We start from the raw sequence: 15,749 nt of genomic DNA on the forward strand, positions 1-15,749 counted from the left end.
TTAAATTGCTATGTGACCTGTTTTTCCAAAGTGGTGAGCACTTCCAGGTTCAGTTAATGCCAAAAAGACTTCTCTATTTAAAAAATTAGGTCATCTTTTTAGGGCTTTGTTAGTGAACCACACAGCCTACAGAATACAGGAGTATTTTTACTGATCTACTGACTTTTGACAAGAATTGAGCAGTTTGACTTCTGAGATTATTTAAGTTTTGATATTTTGAGTTAAGGATGACATTCACCTGTCATCACTAACACCATTTCATTAGCAGTTACACTATCAAATCCCAGATTTTCTACAGACCATTTCAAGGCCTAAATCTCTCTCTATGTGTGAGACCACGGTTCAACAAATGAGGCAACAAGAAGTCATTTTCATGATGAGGATATATAAATTTCAGCTTTAACAGTTAACACAAAAAAAACCAAAAAAAGAAAGAGAACTTAGAGAACTTTGTAAATTTTTTTAATGACAATGTTCTGATGCTTTTCACAAGACCACCTACCAACACCTTATATGACTCAAAGAGAGAGAGTGCAGGTTGAATCATGTTACTATTTACTTCCAGTAATTCTTCATTCAATTTATATTTATGGAAATCAGCATTGGTAGGTAGAGGTGCTGCTCAGCATAAGCTAAACATCACAAATTAGGTATAGGGAATAAGATCAAAATGATGCAGTTAGTGGCATACCTAAAATTAACATTTAGGAACTGGCCATCAGTTTCATATTATGTCATGTAATAGTCAATATACTGTGAAATCATAATCCAGTATGTTTTTCATAATTAACATAATATATAGTAAAAAAGTACAACAGCATCTGAGCTTTACACATAATTTTTGGGACACTATTACAGTAATAGGCTTCAGATAATCAATATCTGAATATTGATCAAATATCTGAATACTCCATCAAATGTGCTTGAAGTGAACCTGTAAAAAAATAGGATTCTTCAGCACTTTCTTTACTTACATGTGGGCTGGTAGATCATCTGTAAGAATGGATGTTCCTTTTGTTACTTACATGCAAGGACACACTATTAATCAAAAAAATTCATAAATTCATACAGATCCTTTAAACTATTTTAATTTAATGGGGTTTTTACATAAGAGATGATCTGCTGCTTACAGGGTCGTAGAGCAAAGAGAACTCCCCTCCCCATCTACTGGCAACTTTCTGTGCTTAAGAGAAATGTTTCTTGTCCATTGAGGGCAGAAAGTTGTCATGTTCTACAATTAAGGGTTATTTTCACACAGTATAAACAGAGGAGTTGTGCGAGAGATTATCATCAGACCCATAGCTCAACTATCAGAACAGAAACTGATAAAAAAGTTGATATTGTGAGATTTCTAAAATACATTTTCATAGTAATTCTATTCATGGCCATTTTCCATTAATAGCCACTAGTAATAGGATCTAACTGCATTTAAAGGGAAAAAAAAAAGAACGTATCTTTTAAAAGTGCAATCAATTTTGTCTTGAACATTACTACCAATGGCACCACAAAGCACCAAGTGTGGCCTTTCTTGGGCAGTTGTTGGTTCTCTTCACTCACAGAGAGCAATGTATTTCCCAAGTGCCAGTCTCTCACACCCAGCCTGTGCACTGTCAAGCTGCATGACACTGTGGGCAGTCTCCCTGACTTGTGCAGTACCGCAAGTAATCGACATCTCATAGAGAAAACACTTCTAAATTCTGCTGACAGAGCACAACAAAGACAAGACTGCACTTCATTCACCAACAGTTGCAGTGTGTTTGTGGTTGAATTAGCTTCAATAGTTTGGGTCACTATACAAAGCAAATTTGCTTCTGAAGACACACTTGGAGCTGCTCTGCTGAAGAAAAGGTTGCTGATTTTACTTAGCCTTTTCTGTGACTATAAATGTCCATCTTGAAATATTTATTTATAGAAACTTGTTGAAATGCCCTGTCCCCATGCAGTAACTTCCAAAGCACTGCCACCTGCAACAAAGGTGTAAGATAAAAAATTTCAACCAGAGAAATGGGAGTTAGAGACTTTGGCAGCTAAAGCATTATGAACCAGGAAAGGCATTTCTCATCACTGTCTTTCTCTCTTTTACCTGATCTCAGCCATACATATAAAAGATCTCCATCAGTGATGCAGATCATTATATTAATTCAGAAGCGTTGGACTATCATCCTGTTTTTCCTTATGACCTATGTTGCTCTCTTTATTTCACTTTGACTTAAATCAGCACTTCTTTGTGCTTGTCAGCCAGCAGCTGAAGGAAGAAAAACCATATTCATTCAAGAGTATATCTCAGCTGCAGCCATAACCTTTCAGATGGCAGCTGGCTCACCTATGTTCACCTCACCCCACAGAGCCATGTTCAGCACCACAAACACAGCAGAGGCAGCTTTCCCCTTAAATGTTGCTTCCTCTGATGCAGCAAACAAGTTTCAGTATTCCCCTCTCTGGGAAGTTCCTGATGAATGCACTTGCTTGCTTCAGTACCTACATTAGTGGAGGATTTCCTGCGTCATAAGAAATCCCAAGCCACAGTAATCTAATAAAATACTATTAAAATCCCCAACCAACCAACCTAATCAAAACTCCAGCCTCCACACCCCAACAAAATCCTTAAAAAAAAAACCTCTGAGAGAGTGGGACAGATGTTTTGATGAACCACATGCCTTGTGTCAATGCTGGAAGCAAAAAATGTGTCTAGGCATACTGAAATTAGAGGGAACCACTCCTTCTGTGCTTCAGGGCATACTTGCTATATTGACACTGATGACAGGATTCATGAAATAGTAATGTCAAGTAGCAGGTGTAAGACAAAATACAGACACTACTTTTTCACATTATAGCAGTATCCATGTGTGACAGGAGCTTCCCTAAACTCAAAAGGTAGGCAAGTTCCAGACTTAAATAGACTGTGGAACATCAGGGCTCTTGCTGCTGCCCTTCTCTCTAAGTGGAAGACACTCAGAAATCACAATGATGGGCAGAGGCTTAAAAGCTTTGAGAAGGACTGAACAGCATTTCCTTCTTGGAGTGCTTTCATAACTGATGAATAAACTGTCAACATTAAAACAGGTCCAAAACTGTCTACACTAATACATGAAAACAACTACAGTCAATGAAAATATTTTAGATGTACTGAAAAAAAATTCAAAACACTGAACAGGAGCCTTGATGCTAATATTTGAGATAGGAAAACTGAAAATAACAGCTCTAAAACTGCCTTCAGCCCACTGTGAGCAGGGGAAACTGACTGTCCCCTGGCATCAATAACCTAAATAAAAAGCAATCTTATCATATGGATGGAATAGAGAAATTTGATGCTATTGGTAGTCAAAATATCATCTTATCTTGATTTGATAAGAAGGAGAATTACGTTTAATCCCCACAGTACAGGGTGGGCTACGGGCAGAACAGACACACAATTGCCAGCATGGAACTGGCACTAGACTTACTGTGTATCAATAAAGTGGCTTGCACGCCTGTACTGGCAGGTGAAGCAGCAACCAAGTTTCTTCACATCTCACTCAGATCTTCCCCCCGAGGTTGCTCTCAGTGTGAACACTGGTTGAGCTCTTCCAATGAAGAAGAAATTCCCCTCACTCAGGAATTCAGTGATCACAGATACGGTTCACAGCACCCAGGTCTAATTAAACTAGTCCGCAATATTCCTGCTCAGAGCATTGATGAAGAAATTAAATGAGAGAGAAGCCCTCAGCACAAGGAAGTGAAATCACAGTGCAATAGGTCTCTCCCTGGACAGGCTGGTGGCCCCAATGAGATGCTTTCCCTTTGAAAACCACAACCAAGGGAGCTTTGTAATAGTTACTTGTCCTTTGTATCATTGATCATCTAGCTTACATACTTTTTTATTAATAAACAGGAACAGGTGTTGAAAATGTAAACCACACAGATAAAAGACATGAGGAGCTCTGCAGAGAACACTTGGGTCAACTTCCTGCACAGAAATAGAGTCACATGGACATTTGTCTAATCTATTCTTAAAAACCTTCATCAAGAGATTAGGTCTTCATTAAATCTCGAGGTAGCCTTTTCAGTGTAAAAGTCTAATACAAAGATAGATAGATAGATAGATAGATAGATAGATAGATAGATAGTACCACAGCTCTGATAAAATAAATCTATCTGGAGTCCCTTTATCATTTCTAATCAATATTTAGAGACATTACACTTCTGGCACCAACCACAACAACTCGACTTAAATAATGCCTTTGAAAAAACTATAGAAAACTTTTCTACCTAAGGCAAGAAGAAATCATCAGGAATACTTCCCTCATGCATTTTTGAAAGGAACAAAAGACACAAGATAACAGAAATGAGGCCGATTTTCAAATACAATTTTTAAATAAGTATACCAGAAGAATACACATTATACTCCTGTTATATGTTGGCAAAGCTCTGCCAAAGGCAAGTAGAACATGGAAATTAGTAGGCTGCAATTCAGTACTCTAAATAAAGGTTCAAAAGCTTTTCACATGGGATATATTTATTGGTATTTATTCTTTGGCTTTGAACCATAATAAAGCACAAATTCTTAAGTCACTATAGAATAACCAGACAGTTAACGTGGATTCTTTGCAAAGCACAGAAGAGCCTAGTTGAGCATTCAGAATCAAAGGTACTACATCAAGTACTAAAGAAACATTTGGTAGGACACAACCAAGAATACCTCTGTTACACTAGTGTTCTCACAAAGATTTAGGGAAAAAATCAAATACACCAAATTTTGCAAAATGTTTTAGAGTCTCTGTATATTTTGCTTGTCAACACTGGTTCTCTCAGCCATGCATCTCAACCTTTCAGTAGAGCCAATGGTCATGAGCAATGTTTTTAAATGAAAGCTGAGATTTCCGTGTGTTACACTAATACAGACAAAATACCAAATATATTTATATATACTTAAAATCAATAGCTATTTCAAGTGTGCTATTAAGGAAATGACAACAAATAGGATTTTTTTTGTCTCAGAAATAATTTCCAAGTTCAATGGGACTTATCATCAAAAAAAAAAAAAAATATATATATATATGCAGCAGTCTCTGGATCTGAATTTTTAAGAGCAGTACCCCAAATTCACAGGAGTCGGCATCTAAATAAGTAACTGCCCTAATAGTGAAGAACTCTGGTCATGACTCCATCTCCAGTAACTATGTTTCACAATATTTGTATATGGAAATGCGGACTGTAGTATTTCCCTATTTATCTTAGGAATTTCAGCAAGATCTCTTCCCTTCATTGTGAAGGAAACTGAAAGATTCTTGCCTGTCCTGCCCAACGAGCTCCACAGCAAAGCATTCCTTCAACATCCATCCCTACCCCTATTCCCTTTCTTCCCCTTTACAAAATACACCTATACAATAGGTAGATTTTCAGAAGTTACACAAATCTTTCTTTTAAATGTGCTGAGTTATACACTCATTTTTCCATGTTTACATTTAGCAGTGCCATTGATTTCCCCAAGAAGCATATAGCATTTTGTCCTTCTGTTCTGTGTTCATATAGCACTGAAGAAAATGCATGCTGCTTCCCAACCAAAGCTCCCAGCCATTTACCAAAATACTGTTAAGTAAAATGACAAACTTTTTTGTTTGTAGTGAGTTTTGTAATGAGCAAAACCATTTGCTTTTAAACCTATTAGCTTGTCTTTAACTGACAAAATAGATACGTTGAATAAAGTTTCCCTGATGTAAACAGACAAGTAAAACCTGCTATGTGATATAAGAAAATCTTGGAAATTAATTTGCTGAGCACTGTGCAGTGTTCTATTAAGAAAATATCTCATAGCAAAAACTAAAAAAGGAACAGGGCTCTACAAACATTTTTAAGTTTTGAAGATAATAAATTATTTCCCCTGTTCCAATGTTGGAAAAACTATGTTCTTGCAAGCTTCATACATTTCCATTTTGTTCTTGTCTCAACAGTGGCAAAAAGTTGAACTGGAAAAAAAGAATAACAATGAAAAATTTCAGCAAATTTCCTTACTGGGAGGAAAAAAAATAGAAGTTTTTTACTTGCTTTCTTATCTCTCTGCCTAGAAAAGCTCCTGTCACCTTCCCTTTGAAAAATGCCTGTGTAGCAGAGTGCAAGGCTGTGTCTTACAACCTCTGCCCTGCAGCAGCTGGGACTTCTCCTAGATTAAAACATTAAGTCAATTTTCTTTTTTTTTTTTTTTTTTTTTTTTCCCCAGACAGAGACATATTGGGTTTTGTTTTCCTGGGAAGGAAAAAAAAAATCTTCAGAAAAATACATGTTTGCATGAAAAATTTGAATTGGAGGGCACAGGAGGGAAGTTTCAATCTGAAAATCAGAAAGATAAACAGTTTTTATCTCTGACCAGTCTGACGCAGTATATCCAAGACTTACTAATGCAGCTTAAAGGAACAGAATTTATCTCGGTCTTAGTGTCTTAAATACAATCTTCATGAACACTGCCATATTGAAAGAAAATCCATGGGGTCATAGGACCATGCTGGAGACAGTATTTATATGAGAACAATCAGCAGAGGTTGGCATTAACAGGGATGGTAATAAACCTCTTCACTTAAAAGATATACTGATGCCAACTCAAAAGCATCCAGTCTGTAAGCCCATAGCTCCACAATGTATATACTTACAGTTTACTTAGATGTTTTCCACTGCTGCAACAGCCTATAAAGTATATAACACGGTCAGTGATTAAAAACAATGAGCAGTTTGGAGCCCTCACAAAAATGCAAGCCCAGATAAAAATCATAGTCACTCTCAGTGTTAAGGAAAATGAATCAAGAAATACAATGGTGAGTAATGTAAGCAAAAAACAGATCCGAAGAACTACTCCCTGCCAAAATAAACAAGAAGCAGAGAATGTCTAACTCTGAATTCCCATTTCTATTCAGAGCTTAACTGGAATGTATTGGGGGCAAAGTGCACAAACGAACAGTAAAAATTCAGAAAGCCCAACTGTGTTTTCTTTCATTTCAGAGACAAGGCTGTGTCAGCCCTCACTCTGTAATCACACACTTATCCAGCCCTGCTCCTTCAAATTTACCTTACAAGTCGTACAGACCACTGTGCCCTCACTACTCTGTCAGTGTTTTTTTTTCTCCCTAACATCTAATCTGAACCTCCCCTGATGCAGCTTGAGGTCATTTCCTCTTGCCCTTCACTTGAGACATGGCAGAAGAGACCAATCCCCACCTCACTACAACCTCCTTTCAGGTAGTTGCAGAGAGCAATGAGGTCTCCCCTGAGACTCCTCCAGATTAAACAACCCCAGCTCCCTCAGCTGCTCCTCATAGGACTGACTTACTCTCCAGACTCTTCACCAGCTTCGTTGCCCTTCTCTGGACACGCTCCAGCACTGCAGTGGTTGAAGTGAGGAGCCCAGAACTGGACACAGGACTTGAGGTGCAGCCTCACCAGTGCCAAGCATAGAGGGACAAACACTTTCCTCGTCCTGCTGGCCACACTATTCCTGATACAGGCCAAAATGCCATTGGCCTAGTTGGCCACTGTTGGCTCATACAAAGCTGGCTGTCAACTAGCAATCCCAAAACTATGATGAGAAGTCAGGACTTCACCCAAAGTATAGGAATAACAAAGACAACTGGGCTCAGCAGGATGTGGTTATCACACCATTTTAATGTCAGCAGAGAGGAGGAGGAGCTGGCTCTGTGGCACATGGTAGCCACAGGACACAGGTGTAGGGAACTGGGCCTGAAAAGTGCCCAGATCCTACCTGTTCCTCCTGCATCCACACCCCTGTATTGTCCTTTCCTTCCAATACATGAGTTTTCAAACAAATGAGAAATCAGAATTTGAGAAATCCAGGTCCAATAGTTCAATCTGTACAAGACAGAAGCAAACAGACAGAATTACAGACCTAAATATCTGTTGAGTATCCTATTTGATCTTTATTTTCATTGCAATACCTTGCCATTTAGCACGAGCACCTATATACAAGTCTTTGGTCAGCTTACAGTCTGACGAGCTTAATCATGTGCTAAATCAGCTCTAAAACAATTTCATATAGTACTTTCGAGGACTTTCATGGGATGGTCAAGCTTTCAGTAACAATTCAGCTACAGTGTATCTACTTGTCTGAACACTGGTAGTACCTACGTATTCTTCCTGCTTCTGTAGTAGATAATTTTCACAACGAATGTGAAATTTCAGTGTCTACAGATGCCTCAAAACATAGGCCATGTAGATCAAACCATTTGCAGATAGTACTTATTACCTAGTGATTCCCACTCATCTTCTCTTTTTCTATGGTAGTATTTATAAATGAGTCATTATTCCTAATTATGTGTGTATCTCCCTCTTATTTATCTTCTTAACAAGTGACCACCAAAAGCAGCTCAGCCACATATGGTTGCATGTCTCACTGCTAAATGCACACCTACCTAAGCAATATTCAGAATTAGTAACAAGCTTTCCCCCTCCGCCCCTCATTTATTCTCTCTCTCCCCACAACTCCTCCAGCTCCACTGCAAAGCTGAGATGACAGCAGCATATCCTGCTGGAAACTGGCAAGAATGTGAGAAGTCACTCTCTCTTCTTTTGAAAACTGCAACTGTGACCCCCAAATCCCATTCAAGCGTCTACACCAACAGGTTCACAACATATCTTAAAACCCAGTCAGATGCTTGAGGAGTTGAATTAGGCTTGAGGCCCTAATTCCTCATTTGCTCTAACTCAGAAAGTCCTAGTAGTGCCTACCTGTGCTTCCAAACACAGATGTCGTGAAGTGAGACAGGACTGTCAAAGAGAGCAGAGTTATACATAAACCTCATTCAATAACACCTCTACTCAAGAGATACCTGGAGCCAATGAACAAAAGAAAATTAGCTCCTCTCTAGTTCTGATCCCAGTTTTACTCCATAAAAGCCATCTGACTTGAATTACCACTTTTTTTGTGAAGATCTGCTCTAAAAGATTAGTTTTTCTCACTACTTGTGCACCATGACACATAAAGACCTGAAATGTCACCAAAATGTAAGCACACCTAAAGTAAATTCCATCACCTTTGTTTTCTCCTATTATAAAGAGAAGACTTACTTCCCTAAAAGGAGAAAAAACACAGTATGTTCTAAACAGGAACTGTAAAGGAGAATCACCAGAATGGTACTGTTGTCTCATTCAAAACATCAGACACTAAATTAAAAATCTTGCACAGAGTAATTGTATGGGTAAAGAAACTGTGTAATACTCTGCCTGGAAATGACAGCATCCTCTTGTAACTTGTGACATTAACCCAGAGAGGATAAGTGATTCTTGGTCCAGTTTCTGGTGGCAAATGCAGAAGTGACATGGGAGTGAAAAAGATGATTACAGAATCTGAATATATGAGGCAGAAAAATGAGAACAAGAAATAAACCTGAAGCATCTCTATCATACATATCAAAATACTAACTCTTAATCAATTTGAATTCTTTCTAATTACCTACTGCAGTGTAATTGTAGAAAATTTGAAATGACATGCTGGTTAAAGAAATTCCTGTGTGAGGTGGTCCCTTCTGTGACCACAGGATATTTTACTAGGAGATGTTAGTAACGTTCTTCATTAATGGTAATGGCTGCAATACAGTGAAGGAGAGGGATTATCTATGAGTTCCTCTACAAGTGTGAGAATAGCCAGATGTGTCCTGGAAGTGTTAACTGCACTTGCTGTGACAAAGGGGTCTTCTGAGCATGGGAGTACCAAAACATTATGAAGAAGCAACCAGTAACAACATCACTGTGGTTGTAAAGATAAGGCAGATGCTTCCGTACTCTGACTTAAGTTCCATACAAGCATGTTTGGAGTAAATACCTTTTACCCAAGAACAACAAATTTTTTACTTTTCATAGTACCTATGCTAGTAATTATAAATATTCAAATGCCTGCAGGAAGTAAATTCTTTATAAATTTTCCAATACATAAATTGTTCCATTAACCTCTATTCATGAATAGTTTCATATGGCATTTTCTCATGTAGAAGAGAGTTGCAGAGTACATCTTTCATTTTTCTGGATCTCTCGGGACCTAAAGAGCTCCTCCAACTCTCTCAAACAGACAGTTCTACATCTCACTGCTGTGGGTTTATTTTTTTAAACAGAAAATGATTAACAGCCTTCAGTCTGTTTTTAACTTGAGGCACAAATGGCTGTGACAGAGTTCGATTTTATTTGTATTCCTGCATGCTAAAGTGCCCAAGCCAGTTTCACACTGATAAAACTTGAAATTCTCTATTTACACAGTCCTGCGATGTTAGCAGATCGAGTGGATGGTCACCTGTAATTTCTTACCATATGTTTTCATTCCCCACCACTCAAAAATGATGGGTACATGAGGTGGACTTCAGAGTGTCTCTGCAGAGAGCCTAAACCAATTTGTAATAATTTAAGAATATAGCAGATTCTTACTCTCCTATCAAAGTACCAGCACACATGCAGGATGATGGACTGATAGTACGATTATTGTATTTACCTACTGTAAAATATTATTTATGCCCATTGTCAAAATTGGTGACAGACTTAGAAACAGGATGGACAGTTAAAAACTAGATGTACCTTCACTTCTTTCAATAGATGGTACTACAACATTTTAAAATTCAATTGTAATGGCTATTCCTTCACCCTCCATACCTTAGAACAGAAAAATTCATAATCCAGTCATTCAAAGCAAGAATGCAAATGTGAAATGATTTACTTCTTATCAATAATCTCACCGGTACCTCTAACCTGAAGAGCAGAACTGAATATTTCCCATTCAAACTGAACCAAAAGATACATGAAATGATGGGGCCAGCAGTAGAGATAAAACAGGACCCCAGAGTTCCTGACTTTGCAAAATACTTTTTATTTTAAGATGTTTAACAAGAATTTATATTCTTATTTAGTTTTTATGCTTCAAATGACACTTTTCAGACTCAATATATCTAAAATTATTTTCATGTTATACAATTATCCACGTACATATGTGCTGTGAAAATAAACATCGTTCTTGTGCATGATTCAAACCTGAAAGATTCCCCAGATGGTTGGCCTTTCATGGCAGTCCCAGGACAAAACAGTAAGAAGAACACTGAAGTAGTACTCACTCTTCACAGCTCCAAGTTTTTGAACATGGCTCAATGCCCAGATGGACACGGGTGACAAGTGGTGTCCCTCAGGGCACCACATTGGGACCAACACTGCCTGACATCTTCATCAGTGACACAGACAGTGACACCAAGTGCACCCTTCAGAAAACTTGCAGCTGAGACACCTGAGGGATGTGTTGCCATCAGAAGAGACCTGGACAAGCTCGAGAAGTGGGCCCATGGGAACCCAATGAGGTCCTGCACCTGGATCTGGACAGCCACCAGCATCCATACAGGCTGGAGCTGAATGGATTTGAAGTAGCCCTACTGAGAAAGACTTGGGGATGCTGGTGGATGAGAAGCTGGACATGAGCTGACAGTGTGTGCTCCCAGCCCAGAAAGCCAACCACATCCTAGGCTGCATCAAAAGTAGCATGGCCACCAGGTTGAGGGACGTGATTCTGTCCAGTTGCGTCCAGCCCTGGGGTTCCCAGCACAGGAAAGACATGGACCTGTTGGAGTAGGTCCAGGGGAGGGTCACAAAAATGATCAGTGAGCTGGAGCACTTCTACAGAGACAGGCTGACAGGGCTGGGGTTGTTCAGCTCAGAGAGAGAAGGCTCTGGGGAGAACTCACTGCAACCTTTTAATAATGAGAGGGGGCTTATAAGAAAGACGGGGACAGACTTTTTAGTAGGGTCTGTTGCAACAGGACAAGGGATAATGGTTTTAAACCAAAAGAGGATAGATTTAGACTAGGTATTTAGACTAGGTGTGTGTGTATATATATATATATTTATATATATACACACATATAGATGGGGAGTTAGACTAGATGACTTTTAAGGTACCTTCCAAACTAAGTTATTCTATGATTCTGTGAATATGTATACACTATTATCTTGGATGGTATTACCTCCAAATGAGTATCTTCATTTCCCACTGGAACTGCCCGTGGCAGTTCAGATTGTCAGAAGTTATTTCAGTGCCCTTAGTGAGCCAGTTCCTCTTATGAATATCCTGTAAAATTGTTGTCCTACCGATCAAATGTTTTTTGAGGCACCAGGGGAGCTGGTGGGGCTTGAAGAAGTTGATTAAATCCATCTCACTACAAACTGATGCCTTGCTGTAATTGGTAAGTTTGACTTTGTTGGTTTTGGCAGGACTTTTCTGCAGATGCTGAAAAGCTGATGAATACACATGCCTGTCTCTTTCACATTTGTTCTTTCCCACACCATTATTTTCACAGACTGGACGACTTTTTTCCTGCTTAACTTGACTCATTAGAAAATTGGTCTTGTGGTCTGACTCTGTATTTGCTACCACAAAGCACCTCTGCTCATAGCCAAAGGTGAGAATTCAGTGATCCCTTGATATTCCTTACATGAGTATAAAACGGTAAAGAAACAACAGGAAAGCCAGATTTGCAGATGCCTGCACAACAGTTGTCTTTGCTATGCTTGATCTCCAGCCTACAGGAAACAACAGAAACTTTCTCATTAGTTTTAGTGAGATTTATATCTCTTCCATAGTAACCTAAGCACACATTCTGCATCAGGATTCTGATAGCTGAGCTTCTCCTTCTCAATTAACTTCCTTTTTCCTAAGAGTTCAATGTTTTATGCTGAAAATTAACTTGTTTTCTAGGCAGTAAACACCACTGTCTTTAGGAAAATTTGGGTAGGATTCATCTTATTTGATGTAAATATCTTCACTGTCTGTCTGAACTAGTGATACTTGGCTTCCTTCCTAGACCACACAATACAGAGTGAAAATGCCACTTTTATGGTATTATCTACCTGACCTGCAAAGAGCTTTATTTTTGGATGTCAAGAAATGTAGGAAAAGCCTTTTTGCCTCAACTGAGTATCAAGACATCCTAGGACGAATAGGTCTGATTTAGATTATCTACCCTGTAGACATTTGTCTTTGATCAGATGATCCCACCCCCAGGTGGCCCGAATTGGACACAGCAGAAAAACAACTTTACTCATCACTTTTACACAGTGACTATGTTTAAGCAAAACTGAAACAGAAGACAATATCTGTGGAATAAAAAAATCTAGTGTTTATTGCTGTGATACGAAATCAGTGGCTTAGCAATCTAAATAGAGCCAGTTTATCAAGCCCTTACCTTTGGGGATAGTAATCTGACAGCCCAGGTCACAGTCCTGCTGCAACTGATAAAAAGCCACTTCCTGCAGCCGAGCACGCTCCAGCTCCGAGAGGCTTTGAACAGGAACTGACTTCAGCCGAACACTGCGCCCTGACATGCTGTTCCAAGTGAAATCACCCTACAGGAAACCAAATGGAAAAATATGAAGCATCATATGGTATGCACTGTTTAATAAACAGAACCATCTCTTTTACTGCTAAAAAAAAATAACACAGGTTCTTCGTACTAAAATGCCATTTTCTTGGACACTTCTAACTTTTCAAATATCTTTGTTTTCCCTAGAGCAGCATTCCTTAAAAAGGATACAGACATGCAAAACAAGAAGTCAATTCTGTCTGAAACCATTTAATCAAGTATTGTTGCAAAAACATTAGAATTCCAGTGAAAAAAAGCACAAAGCAGAGGAAAATAAAAAAGCAAAAGAAAACCCCAAACAACCTTTGTCTGCTTTTCCCAATTTGCTTTCTTTGTACAGTATTTGATCACTTGATCATCACTTCATTCCTTTCCTCGCACTGTCAGTCAGAGATGCAGATTTCCACAGGTCCATGGACAACACAAATCTTATCTCCCTCAACTTGCTAATCCCACTCCACCAGACTGTTCAGACAGAACCCTGGCAGAGCCTCTTTTCTGACACATCCCATCCCCTCCTTATGACGATACTGTGTTTAGAATATGATCGACTAAAGGACATGTTTTTGAAGAGCTGTAATAACAACGTATGTGTTAACATTCATAAAGGAAAACAGCATAAGATATGCTACATCTCTGCAAGGTACCAATTACTCTCGGAAAGCAAACAAAAAGATTTAGCTGCTCTATCTCCCACCTGCAAGAACACATACAAAAAACTATTCTCTGAGTATTTAGCTTGGGTCAGAGCAGTAATCATTACTCAAAGAGAAGAGCAGGCACAAAGACAAGCTTAAAGGCTGACAATTAACTTCAAGCAAGACTTTCAGAATTCATCAAAGCACGATCAAAGAGCACACATTAGCACTACAGGGAAAGAAAGAAAAATTTGTTTTTCATTCTATCTGTGTTAAAAAATAAGCATGGTTCTTGTCAGTAAGTATAACCTGATGCACCTGTAGATAATGAAAAGCTCTGATGTACATCTGCTTGGCTGTAACAACAAACCCACCAACCTGCCTTTCATCACAACTTGGCGGATTTACAACGAACAAACTTCACTCTCATTTTCAGTTTACATTTCAACAGCTGTACAGTCACTGCATACTAATTTTTTTCACTCAACACTTATAATTCATCTGTTCTGCACATACACTTGCAAAGGATGCCCATTGACTTTAAAAGATATTAGCTGAAGCTCCTTAATATGAAAATCAGTAAATTTTGACTTTACTTAACATTTATGCATCCTGTTGAATGTAAACATCTTCATGCACAGTCTGTACATTTTGCATTCACACAACCTGTAAATGCATTTTTGTATACAAACATATACATGCACACCTATGACTGCCTATGTGTATTCTCATACAGGTACAAGACAAAAGTTATTCACAAATGTGCAGGATCATCTAGCAATACAGATTTAGCATAATTTAGCAATAGAGAATTATACAATAAACACCATTTCTTATGATTCATGAAGTATGTTTGAGCTCACCCAGGAAGATTTTTTGCCACAGTAGTTTTTTTTAAGTCATTGTGCAATCATAATAGAAAAAGGTGTTACCTCAACATGAACAATTGCACCTCTGTATACTCAGTGGATGTACTATGCTCAATATCTTTGTGATATTTATATACACATGGGCCACATATGCAAACTTCTGTGTTAGCCCAGTATTTGACTACTGGAATTTGTTTCTTCATTTTTTGCTTCTTCATCTCTTCTTGCTCTTCTAGAGCCTTACTGTTGACTAACCAGATTTAGTAATATCAAACTAAAGGTTTGCACGGTGTCACAGGCCAAGCTGATCAGCTTAACTCGAGCAAAACCAAAGCAGTAAGAGTCACATAAACCCTATTTGCAAAACTGCAAGTAAACATTTACATTTTTTAGAAAGCTGTTGTCATTTAAAGATAAAAGTGATCAAGAAGAGAATCCACAACCAAACAGTGTATACTAAAAACTAATTCCTTTCCAACCCTGATAATGAAAAAGAAACTTTACAAGTACAGAAAAATGCAATACAATCCTCATGAACATATATATATATAAAATATTCTACAGTCAAAATGGTACAGAGAGAGAAATATACATCTTTATGGTGGAGTTTAAGGGTATTTTATCTGAGTTATTTCTCTGACATGAGCATTTTCATAAACAAAAATATCACTGATATGTCTCCCATAAAAAATTTCAAACTGAAACACTTAAAAGAGGAATGGGAAGCAAAAATTACACTCCTTAGAAAAAGCTGAGGTAATAGAATACTTATACTATTTAGAACATGTCCTATTTCCTGTAGACCACAAAAACCAAAGGCTGCATAGGACTTTTAGGAATTACCGCAAATTAAACAAATGGTCCTTAACCGAATTTTG

General features: G+C 38.3%; 1 protein-coding gene across 1 annotated transcript in view; it reads right to left on the bottom strand.

Annotated features, from left to right (window-relative positions):
• The window catches only part of ARHGAP6 (Rho GTPase activating protein 6), a 314,018-nt gene that overhangs the window by 45,221 nt on the left and 253,048 nt on the right, over window positions 1-15,749 (bottom strand). Inside the window, 1 exon segment of the mRNA XM_050331910.1 lies at window positions 13,188-13,347. Coding sequence (XP_050187867.1) covers window positions 13,188-13,347 — 160 coding nt within the window.

The sequence above is a fragment of the Myiozetetes cayanensis genome, unplaced genomic scaffold (assembly GCF_022539395.1).
Source record: "Myiozetetes cayanensis isolate MyiCay16 unplaced genomic scaffold, myiCay2020 scf5-8, whole genome shotgun sequence".
NCBI lineage: Eukaryota > Metazoa > Chordata > Aves > Passeriformes > Tyrannidae > Myiozetetes > Myiozetetes cayanensis.